This window comes from Egretta garzetta, unplaced genomic scaffold, assembly GCF_000687185.1.
Source record: "Egretta garzetta isolate BGI_Z169 unplaced genomic scaffold, ASM68718v1 scaffold51, whole genome shotgun sequence".
NCBI classification, from domain to species: Eukaryota; Metazoa; Chordata; class Aves; order Pelecaniformes; family Ardeidae; genus Egretta; species Egretta garzetta.
Genome location: NW_009258549.1, coordinates 3,872,938 through 3,883,829, shown reverse-complemented (window position 1 = coordinate 3,883,829; position 10,892 = coordinate 3,872,938). Strand labels below are relative to the sequence as shown.

The 10,892-nt window shown below is 50.5% G+C and overlaps 1 protein-coding gene across 2 annotated transcripts in view; it reads right to left on the bottom strand.

Annotated features, from left to right (window-relative positions):
• SGSM3 (small G protein signaling modulator 3) overlaps nucleotides 1-10,892 on the bottom strand; it is a 30,975-nt gene that overhangs the window by 2,158 nt on the left and 17,925 nt on the right. For both annotated transcript variants that reach the window (XM_035903214.1, XM_035903212.1), the window contains 12 exons: nucleotides 10,614-10,841; nucleotides 9,604-9,658; nucleotides 5,834-5,961; nucleotides 5,394-5,549; nucleotides 4,795-4,849; nucleotides 4,301-4,350; nucleotides 2,828-2,980; nucleotides 2,667-2,737; nucleotides 2,267-2,315; nucleotides 1,851-1,936; nucleotides 1,358-1,480; nucleotides 157-217 (listed from right to left, as the gene is read on the bottom strand). In XM_035903214.1, the coding sequence (XP_035759107.1) occupies nucleotides 157-217; nucleotides 1,358-1,480; nucleotides 1,851-1,936; nucleotides 2,267-2,315; nucleotides 2,667-2,737; nucleotides 2,828-2,980; nucleotides 4,301-4,350; nucleotides 4,795-4,849; nucleotides 5,394-5,549; nucleotides 5,834-5,961; nucleotides 9,604-9,658; nucleotides 10,614-10,841 (1,215 nt within the window). The remainder of the gene's footprint in view (nucleotides 1-156; nucleotides 218-1,357; nucleotides 1,481-1,850; nucleotides 1,937-2,266; nucleotides 2,316-2,666; nucleotides 2,738-2,827; nucleotides 2,981-4,300; nucleotides 4,351-4,794; nucleotides 4,850-5,393; nucleotides 5,550-5,833; nucleotides 5,962-9,603; nucleotides 9,659-10,613; nucleotides 10,842-10,892) is intronic.

Below are 10,892 nucleotides of genomic sequence, written 5' to 3'. Positions count from 1 at the left end.
GGGCACGGCCTGCCCCGGCAGGGAAAGCGGCCCCATCCACAGCCTCCGGCGCCGGCTCAAGAGGAGGCAGAGGATGGGCTGGAGCACAAAGCTGGGAGAGGGAGGCAGTAAGCGAAGCCCGTGGCTGAGAGAGAATGAGAGATGCCACCTACTCACCTCCCTCTTTATTGGCAGCTCCCAGTCCTGAGAGAGGCTGAAGGCAAATTTGCAGAGGACTCTGCAATGGAAGAGAGCGATGGTAACACACGTGCACACCCCCAGGTCCCATCCCCAGCCTGTGCCCACAACTGCTGCCCCCAGGCACACAATCGCACCAGCTCCTCAGCTTGCCCCGGCACGCCACTGAGCTTACAAGGATGAAATTCCATGTTCGTTGGTGTTGAAAGGGCAGCACCAGCCACTCATTCCCTGTTCCCTCTCCTCTTTGGTCTTCACACCCTGCCAGGCCCAGGCCAGAAAGAGAAGCTTGGAGATGTGACTCAAGCTCAACCCCTGCAGAGCCTGAGACAGCAATGCAGGGAGGCACGGGCAGCCCCGGGCTCACCTAGACACTGAACACACATGGCTGAGGACTGCAGGCAGCTGGCAATGGGGGTTTGCAGGTTCCTCTCCAGAAAACAGACTCCTGGCAGTACCACCTCAGAGTTTCTGCCCCCTCTCCCCCCCCGCCTCTGGAGTAAGAGAAGTGTCCTGACCCCCACGCACAAGTGCTGCATGGGGACGGCACACAGAGCTCCCTCGCTGGACCCGGCTCTAAGCAGGGGCTGCAGGCACAGCCTCCACCCTGTCCCTAGGACAGGAACGCACCGCTCAGGCCTCCTGGCAACGAGCTCCTCGGTGCTTGAGGCTCAGGGGACACTCCTGTGTGGCGGTCTCCTCCAGCTCCTGCAGCCCCTGACATCGCTCCCTCCCTTAACCAGGAGTCAGACGGTGAGCAACCCCTTCCCAGCCAGCGACAGCCAGGCTCTCTCCCTAACACATTCCCTGGTTCCCTGCTTGGACTCATGGTGGCTGGCAGAGGACCTGGAGAGCAGGGGTTGGAAAAGGCACCATCAGAGTAAGTGCAGGGCACGGCAGGAGGTTGCTGGCAGGCAGAGGCTGCCTGCTTGTCACGACAGCTCCCCAGGAGCCAAGCTCTGCTCTTGATCAGGCAGGCACAGTGCATCGCATTAAACTGTCTAGACAGTTGCTGCTGCCTCAGCACACAGAAGGGAATCTCTGCAGCGGGGATGTCTGGGCAGCCCACGCTGCTACTCACGGGAGAGGGTCCAAAGCCAGCCCTAAGTGAGGGCCACCTCCTGCAGGAGAGGGGGAAATCCACTCCAAATGCTGGCAAGGCCCATGGGGACAGACTCACCTCAGCTCACATTTGATCTGCACCCAGCCGGGACTGCGTAGGAACGACCAGGGATGGAACCACTTCTCCACGGTCTGCAGGCTTGAGCACAGCACCTCTAGCCACAAATGCAGCACCTGCTCGCTGCAGCGACAGGGTGGAGGCACGTTACTTGGCTGAAGCCACGGAAAGAAGCCCTATCCCTTTGGGATAGTCTATTCTCAGCCCAGGCCTTGACCCCAGCCCACAGTCCTGTCCCCAGTGGCAACAGTAAGGTGTGTAAGTAACCCAGTAAACTTGTGTGAGCCACCCCATGCAATGAGAGCTGCTTCTTCCAGCCAGGACCCAGCCCAGCATGAACAAGAAAGGAGCAGATCCCTCTCAGTGAGAGGGAGAAAGAGACCCTGTGGCCTAAGGTAGGTTGAAACTGCTGCCCTTGAGCCTGCTCTGCCCCCTCCCAAGCTCCTCACACGCCCCCTCCTCTGCCTGGGGGCATCAGAACAGGATGACTCACTTGAGACCAACGCAGATGAGGGAACGAAGCTTCACGTCCATCTGTGCATGCGCAGCATCGTGCGTCATGTTCACAGCCTGAACCGCCTGCAGGGTGGGAAGATGTGGTTACTGCTTTCTCAGCTGAGCCTTAGGCTGGGCTGGGCAGCCATGTCAGCAACACAGCCAAATGCTCCCCTCCCCAGAGCTCCCCACCCTCACCCAGTGCCACCTGCCAGCATCAGCGAGGCCAAGCCTTCCTGATGGCTTCCCTTTCTGCCTTTCCCCAGGCACCTGGTGCCTACTGCTTCCCATCAGGGGAGGTCTGGGAGACTCTCGAGCACCTCCCTAGAGAAGGCCATCACTGCCCAGTAGCCTCCAGGGGAAAATTCCCCACATTAGGAGCTGGGCTCTGGCTGGGCTGGGGGCAGCACTCACCCGGTAAAGCAGCTCTTCTGGAGTGAGGACTTTGCCGTCTTCATCAAGCCTGCAAAGATGACAGCAGGGAGCTAGCTAGCTCTGGAGCCACCCTGAGCACAAGCAGGCCTTTCCCCCTCCATGCCCCAACATCTCCCTTGCTACTGCTGAGCCAACAGGTGATCCTGCAGCCATGAGGGAGCAAGATACATCCCCAGAAGCAAGCACAGGAGTGTGAGGAAGGAGGCAAGAGCCACTGCCAGCCCCGAGTTAGCACGGGCACAGCAGCCTGCTGACACCACACCGACAGGAGAATGGGGCAGACCACGACCCTTCCCAAGGTGGAGAGCAGCAGCAGTGTGATGAGCACGCAGGAGCAGGGCACAGACCCAGCTGCTTCTTGTGAATAAAGGGGCCTTACCTGTAAGTCTTGCAGAGCACAAGGCGAGAATATACAGAGTCAAAGTCCCGTTCCACTTCCCGGCTTGCAGCCTAGTAAGGCAGAGGGACAGTCAGTACAATCTGCCCTGCAGCCCCCTCACCCCAGCCCTCAGGCCCGCGAAGGGAACTGAGACATCTCACCTCTTCAATGAACAGCCAGGGATGGCAGGGCCCCCCCAGCAGAGATGGCTTCTTCAATCCATGTTCAAATATGGACTTCAAGGCTGGACACAGCGTCCCTCGCACCAAGTCCGTCACCCCTTCTGTGACGGAGTCATCTCCAGCGATGGAGTACTGAGAGACATGAGGAGCCAGCTCTCAGCATACTGGCCAAGGGGCAGGGCGTGGAGGTGGTCCTCTCACTTACAGCTTTGCTGTGCACACCTCCTCCACTCCCAGGTACCCACTAGCTCCCCCCGACTCCCTTAACCCCCTTATGTTCTTACTGGCTCTTGCATAAGGCATCACGTTCAGCGCTACTCCCCTGGGATTTGCTGAGACACCTGGACCTCTGTGCCTCGGTGCTGCCCAGGAGACCACAGAGGTGACCCCAGCACCACCCTGGCAGCGTTCAGCACGTAGGACCTGCTGTGGTTTGGTGTGATGCTGACTGAGCTGAGGTAAGGAGAAGGACTTGTGCTGAGGGTCTCTGGGACTCTGCAGACTGCTAAAAGTCAAGGCAAGTGGGGGCAGATGGGAATTCCCAGGTCAGAGGTATCACCCTGACATGCTGTTAGCATGAAGGGTGTTCCAAAATTAGGATGAGCGGGATCCTCTCTATTTCCACAGCTGGGAGGGGAACGGCTCACCAGTACAGGGTGTGTTTATACACAGAGAAGTGATCTGCATCTAAGGAACCAGCCCCGAGAAGGGGGTGAGGAAGCAAGTGAGATGTCAGTAGCGATGTCTCTCTAAGGCCTTCTCTTGGGGTCCCAGGTCAGCCTTTGAGCCCTTCTTCACTCTCCAAATGCTGAGGAGAAGAGGGAGAACAAGGCCTTCTCCACTTCCCTTGCCAATTACCTAGGCCAACAGCTGATGACGTTTGTCTCCTACCCGTTACCCCAGCCTTGGGCCCACAGTGAGGTGTCTGCTCTAAATAGGTGGTTTCTCACCACTGCTGGTCGCGAGAGGAACTGAGCCGGAGTGCCCCCTCGGGCACAGCTGCTCGGGGAGAACCCACTGTGGTGACTGCGAAGCGTGAGCAGGATGCACAGGCACAGCCTCAAAGGAGGAAGAGAGCACAGGCAGCGGGGAGCAGGCAGAAACGCTGCCCGCAGGATCCTCCTGCGTACCCGCCTGCTGCATCCTCAGCTTTCCCAAAGCTCATCTCTAGGGGCCTTGCAAGCCCCAGGCATCACCCTCGGCCACCCCCTGCAGCCCTCTGGGGCCCTCATTCTCCACTCGGTCAGCATCAGGAAGTTGAGCAAACAGGGTTAGGATGATAAGCTGCCTGATCACATCACTAAGCGCTCAATAGCCAGAGAGAGCAAACAGACTCGAGAAGGGAAATACATGCCTCTTTTCAACTATGTTTTTTCAGCTATGACATGAATTTTTCTTTTATGCTGGGGTTTTTTTTTTTGTTATTGTTGTGTTTTGGGTTTTTTTAATTACCTCTTTGCTCCGCTCATCCAAGATCTCCACAAATTTTGCAGGAAACCAGCCTATAAAGAACAGACAAAGAAGGAAGTCTGACACTGAGAAACCTCTAATGCAGACAAGGCCAGAGCCCAGTGGAAGCTGAGAATAAATCAGAGTTCATAGGGTCCAACCCCAAAGAAGGAAGCGAGCAGCCTCAAAATCACAAGAATTAAGGCAACTGCAAGAGGAAGCCAATTACAGGAGACTGCCCACAAGCAGCAGTGGTGACATGGACCCAGCCGCCCTGGGCCAGGAGGACAGAGCCCAAACTTGCTGTTTGCAAGAAGTAAGCAGGTAGCTGCACCACTGCTCACATACCCTGCTTTAACATTTCCCTTGTCCCTGGCAGATGCTCTGGGTAACTGGCAGAGCCTTTGCTGCAAATGTGCCAGAGCAGTTGCTGTGGATGAATGGATGCTCCGCATCCAGCCCCCCTCTCCCCAGTGCAACCCATCCTGCTCTCTCACCTCTCAGTCCATTCAGCTCACCCACCCAGCAGTGCTCATCCTTCTGGGAAATGATCTGAAAAACAGGGAGTGGAAAACACTGCTTGAAGAGAGTGCAGTGCCAGGAGGGCCACAGCTGCCCAGCTGTGTGCACACAATGAGGAACCACTTTCTTCTCACCTGTTTTGCCAATGTTCTTCTCTCACATGGCCCAGGGCCTTCAAGGGCAAAAAGCTACTGCAAACACAATGCTATCCCTGTTTTCCCCAATTTCAGATGGGACACCCACTGCTAAAACGTAAATGGATGCTTTTACAGCTTAGTGCGCAGTCTTAAACCAGGACCCAGGTTGGACCAAATCAGTCTTCTGCTCAGCTGTAAGGCAGCCAGGAAAGGGACTTTGTGGTTGCCTTGAGAATGACCCAGAAGACAAGACTCACAGGAACACACTGCCTCATCCCCAGGTAGCCCCCAGAAACACCAGCTGCTTCCCTTGGACTTCTAACTGGGCTCTGAGCTGATCTCCTCCCTTCTTTCCCTGCAGAAGAGGCAGTGCAGCATCCCAAACAAGTTGGGTCTGCACGGTCTTGCCCTGGTCCCTGTCTCATAGGCTGACGCACCGTAATGATGTCATTCTTGCGGAAGCCCAGCTCATCGTCATCGTGGCGCTCGAAGTCCAGTAGTGCCTTGGCTCGTCGTCGTCGGTTGCGGGAACAGGCCACATAGTTCTCGTGGTCCCGCTGGTGGCTCTCCATGCTGTAGTCTGGAGTCAGATCCTAGCAAGAAGAGCAAAGAGGAATGAAAAGCAACAGATAACTCCCAGCTGTTCTGCCAAAGCTTCCATGCCCCTGTTCCCAAACCTTTCCCTTCTCCTAGCAGGCAGACAACCTCTCAGCGCAGCCCTCCTCCACCAGGGATGGGTTGAGCAACCCTCACCCTCTGCCCATTGCACCTGGTGTACTCTTCCTCGAGCCCACGTGCTCCAGGAGCATTTGAACAGCCCTGTCCTGTGGTGGACCCTCAACACTCATGCCTGGAGCAGACAGCAGTTCCCACTCACAATGCTGCAGTTCTTGGGATCCACGCACTGGAAGTGCCGTGCCACCTGGAGAATGGCCTCACGCAGGTCGGCCACCAGCTCCGTTTGCTTGATGTTCTTGGCTTTCAGTGCCTCCAGATCATCATCCCCTAGGGGAGCCCGCACAGCCAGAGGGAAGGCAAGGAAAGAAAACCAAGTATGAGGTATTTATTTTTTTGTTAACATTAGAAATCATTCATTCTACAGAAATCAAAAAAGCCTGACATTAGAAGTGCCTGCACTAAGGTGGGTACTCACTGCCCATCAGTTCAATAATGTAAATACCCAACACTGATTTGCCTGTCTCAGGTTTTAAGGAGCTGGTATTTCAAACCACATACGGAACTGGAAGATGTGATCTTTGATCTGTCTGGAGAACTCAGTATACCAAGATGCTGCGTACTACTTTAGAGAAGTGTCTCCGCAGTATATAGACAGCTGAATGGCGGGACACAGAACTAGGGAACTTTCAAAACTTTCAAAAATTCTCTTCAGCTGAAATTCTCTTGAAACTGAAACAGCTTTTGGTTGAACTACTTCTGAGTTTTGCATACCTTACAGGCTGAGAGCATATTATTCACTGAGTCCTGAAAGAGATTTGAAAAACCAAGACAGCCTACTTTCCTGCTAGAAGTCACAGCCACGACAGAAAAGCCGCCATCTACTTCAGACCTCGACCTCCCTAACAGCCAGATTTCAAAGGTTTTGGGTGTATAGCAATGGTCATAAGTATAAAGTAAAAGTTACCAAAGCATCTTTCAACTGTCACTAATTCCCCCTGGAGTTTTGACAGCCTATCTCTATCAATTTATGCAGAAAGATACCTAATGGGATGGACTCTTTAGGCAGTTAATGTATATGAATGCCTGAAAAATTGGGTACATGATGTTTGGGAACAATAAACCATCTGCTTCTCTTCCTGAAAAACATTCAGTTTGTTTTAAATTGAAAGCGTATTTTCATACATCTGTTTTTGCGCTCTCTCTAATATACTGAGGATGTGGTAGCTTGATTAACAAAATCAACATTTAAAACAACGTATTTTGCATTGAGCTCCTATTTTTATACAAACACAGCTTTTATGCAAGACCCAAGTAAATCACTGGCAAGCAAATTAGTACTCTGCTTGTCTTCTAACAGCATTATAAAAACCAACATGAATAAAGTGTGGCCTGAGCTATACAGTTGCTGCAACATGTAAACATGAAGCTTCTGCTTATTGAAAAGTGATTAACAGTATCTTTTAATCACAAGTGATCCAAATTAAAAAGACTAAAATGTTCTAAAAAAGAACATAAATAGAAGCACAAAATTAGATTTTAAATTATTTTAAAAAATTTTTTCTATTTGCTAAGTTAAATTATTAGAGAATCAGACACACAGAGCTTAAGACTGAACTTTGCTTCTGGACTAGAAAAATTGTAGGGCATACTTACTCCCAGTCCAAGCAATGAAAATTAATAAAACCTCCTCCTCAGTGGCCAGGGATAGGAAATAGAGCATGTAAGAAGTCTCACTACATATTCAGAGACACAAAGATTGTAAATAGATAGGTGATCACGCAGTCGGCGGGGATTCCCAGAAAATTTGTGTTGCTAAACCAGAATGTGACTAAAGAAGAAACTACTTAACCACAGCCACACTATCTCAGTGGGCTGCCCTCATTTACATAGATCACCAACTCCTTCTGTCATCATTCAGCCCCTTCTGGCCAAAATACCTTGCTCCTCCCTCTGTACTCAGATCAATCCCACCCAAACACAAGCAGGAGATATGGGCAGCAAGTTCCGCACCCTCCCACCTTAGAAAATGCACCATACAGAGGAAAGCAAGTGGGGTTTCCACCAGACTCACCTCACTGCACCCAACACGCCTGCACGTACGTTTCCAAAACAGGAAACCAGTGCAGGATCAGCCACATGCGAGGAGGCTCTATTCTGGGTCTGCACAGACCGACTAGCTGCGCAGCTGGGCAGAGGAGGACTAGCTCTCCTGCGTTTCCTTGTTGCGATGCCCATCCAACAGGAAAAGGGCAACACGCACATCTTGTTCTCTGCCAAACTACCTTTCGCTGTTTCTTCTTTCCATTCCTTCATGAGAAATCCGGTCCAACTCCTTGAATCTCAGCTAGGGAAAGCCCTGGTTGTCCTCACCTAGCACGAGCAAGAGTCTGGCTTTGAGCAGAAGAGGCTGGACTACAGACCTCTAGAGATCCCTTCCAAACAGTGCTCTGTAGGATTCTACAACTCCTGTCCAAGTCACTACTAAACTTGCATTCACCCTAAGGAAGAAGAATGAAGTGCTGGGCAAGTTCTTACTCCCACCCAGACAAGGGCTATGTACCAGCTCTACACAGTAACAGGCAGCACAGGCAGCAGACTTTACAGTTAAGGTTGTCCGACAGTTCCCACTATAAGGTGAATTTGTCACATCCACGCTTTCCTTCCTCTCACTTGGGCTGAGGTTTTCCATTCTGGTCATCTGCTGCAGGACGATAACTTCTCTATTTTAACCAATGTTTTAATTACTAAGAATATCAGGTAAAAACCATGACAGCCGCTGTACAGAAACCTTACTAAAATGAGAAAACACCACCAGTCATCTCAGTTCTACCACTGATACATGTTGAAGCTTGAACTTCAAATTTATCTGTGCGTAGGTATAACTTGCTATCACTTTCATAAAGCTACTGAAACTTGGTCAAGGAGACTGAGACACAAGAAAGATGCACATGGCAGCTAAGTTCCCTGACGGTTCAGTTTGTACTGACTGTATGGTAACATTACAGACAAAAGGTCTGAGTTTAGGTTGCACAAACAACTTTCCTGCATTTCTTCACTTCTGCATGCTTGACTTTACAGCTTCGCTGGTCTTCTACCATAACTTTTATATGTAATGCTGTATGTGCTTGTAGCAAGCCTATGGCAATATATCAACTTTCTGGAGAACATCAGAAAAGCTCTTTTCTGAAAAGACCAGTAAAACGCAGTTTTAGATTTATTCAGACCATTTCAGCCACCACAGGAACACTGTTTGAGCCCTGTAAATTCAGTTTGTTGTCTTCCTCCGGAAAAACAATTTCTGTGGTGAGATGTGGCAATTTCAAGAAAGCTAACCAGTTGCAAGGAAGGTGATAACAGTGAGGCTTACAATAGAAGGGGCCATTATGGAGTCACAGAAGGGAAGTTACTTTTAAACCCATGCAAAACCTATTCTGGATTGGTGATTTCTGGACGTGCGCTGACTTAGCTCATAAGCAAAGAAAATGAAGACTTAAGAGTGTTCACAACATTGAACTCTCAAAGTCAGGGAGACCCTCAGTGATGTTTGCTTTTATAAATTTTGACAGGTAACACACCGGACCATCGCGCCCTGTCTCAGGTATTTCAGAGGTGTTCCTGAACTGAGCAGAGTAAGATCAGGAGAGTACAACATCCAGCCTGTGGACTGCATACGGTCTGCCAGAAAACGTGTTTGACCTGTTGGTTAGTGCAAGGACATTACAGCTGGGCTGAGCTGCAGCCCACTGTTAGTCCCCATTTAAGGACTAACCATCTAACCTAAAATTCACTTTCTGAGCTCAGAGCAAAGCAAGCAAATAGAAAACTGCGTTTCTTTCCCTCTCATACTTCAGTTCTGGCTCCCTGCTCCCCTCTTCCTCTGTCCCAGTGTTTCCCTGCTTTGCTCACTTCCCTCCCTCCTAGGCTGCTATATCCATCAACACCACATGAAAGGCACAGGACTGTCCTTACCGAAAAGCAGAGAGGTGATGCCAGATTTCCTGCGCTGAGTCCTGCGCCGCACAATCTGAGGGAGAGGGAAGAGGGAGAACAAAGTGCACGCGTTAGGACAGATTTCAGAAATAAAATAAAGCAATCCTCCACACAGGTCAGCTCTGGGCAAGGGGTCCTGACAGCTACCACTGGAAGGGGCAGGGAAGTGAACTGGCAATTTTAGACAGGAGTTGTTCTAGTTCTAACTCAATGAACCAGCTCTACTGCTTGATCTGCTCCATGTGCAATGGATTATTTATAGTTCAATTATTATGAAATCATAAGTGAAGTTCAAGAATCAACCATAACTCAAGTGAATAATTTTAGTTCTAATTCTACTTATTGCCAAAAGCAGTTCTATGTGTAATTATATATAAAATTCTAAGCGGACGCCTATTACAGTTCAGAATTGCAGGAGTGTCTTGCGATTAGCACACAGACGAGCATCAAGAATGTATCCTCCACACAGGCTTGACAAGCAGGAGCTACTACATCCACAACTGCAGACTGTAGTCCAAGATTAAACACGGATACACTTTGTATTCAGCTTCTCAAAGGCTGCTGCTGTTTTCTGACTCTACCTTCCAGAGTTATTTTAGTATATCAGTTTCTTACTAATGGATTAACTCCAGTTCCTACTCTGCATGCTCCAAGCAACTTCTGCCAAAAGCATATGTTGTTTCTTTTAGTTTCCATTAATAAAACGCACCACTTCCCATCATAACTCTTATTAATGATAATTACAATCAATGTCAATATCCCTTTCACCTGGGGATTTATCAACCAGGACAGATCTGACAGCATTTCCTTAGTACAGACCTCCTCCTCACTTCCCAATTCCTTTTCTCCACTGGGATGACACAGTCATCCTGGAGCCAAAATCCTCTCAGACAGGAGGCCCTCTTGCTCACAAACAGCAATTGGGAGGGAACACATAAGGGAATGGTAAAAAGGGAGCAGCAGAGGCAGATGGGACCCTGCGCACTCACTTTGGATAAATTGTTGACAGTGGTGCTGGAGTTGAGCAGCTGCCCTTGGTCGGCAATGAGGTAGGCCAAGTGTTTGCGACGTTGGGTCTCCACCGCCACATCTGTCAGTGAGCCAGCCACGCGCATGGCCTCCCGCAGCAACACATCTGCATCTTCAATCTGACTCGGGATGTCTGAGAGCGTGTTGAAGATTGAGGCAGAGTTCTCGGACTGGATTAGTTCATCCTCCTGCAACGATGCGGTCATTTTGCCACATAGAACAGTGAGCATGACAGCTAT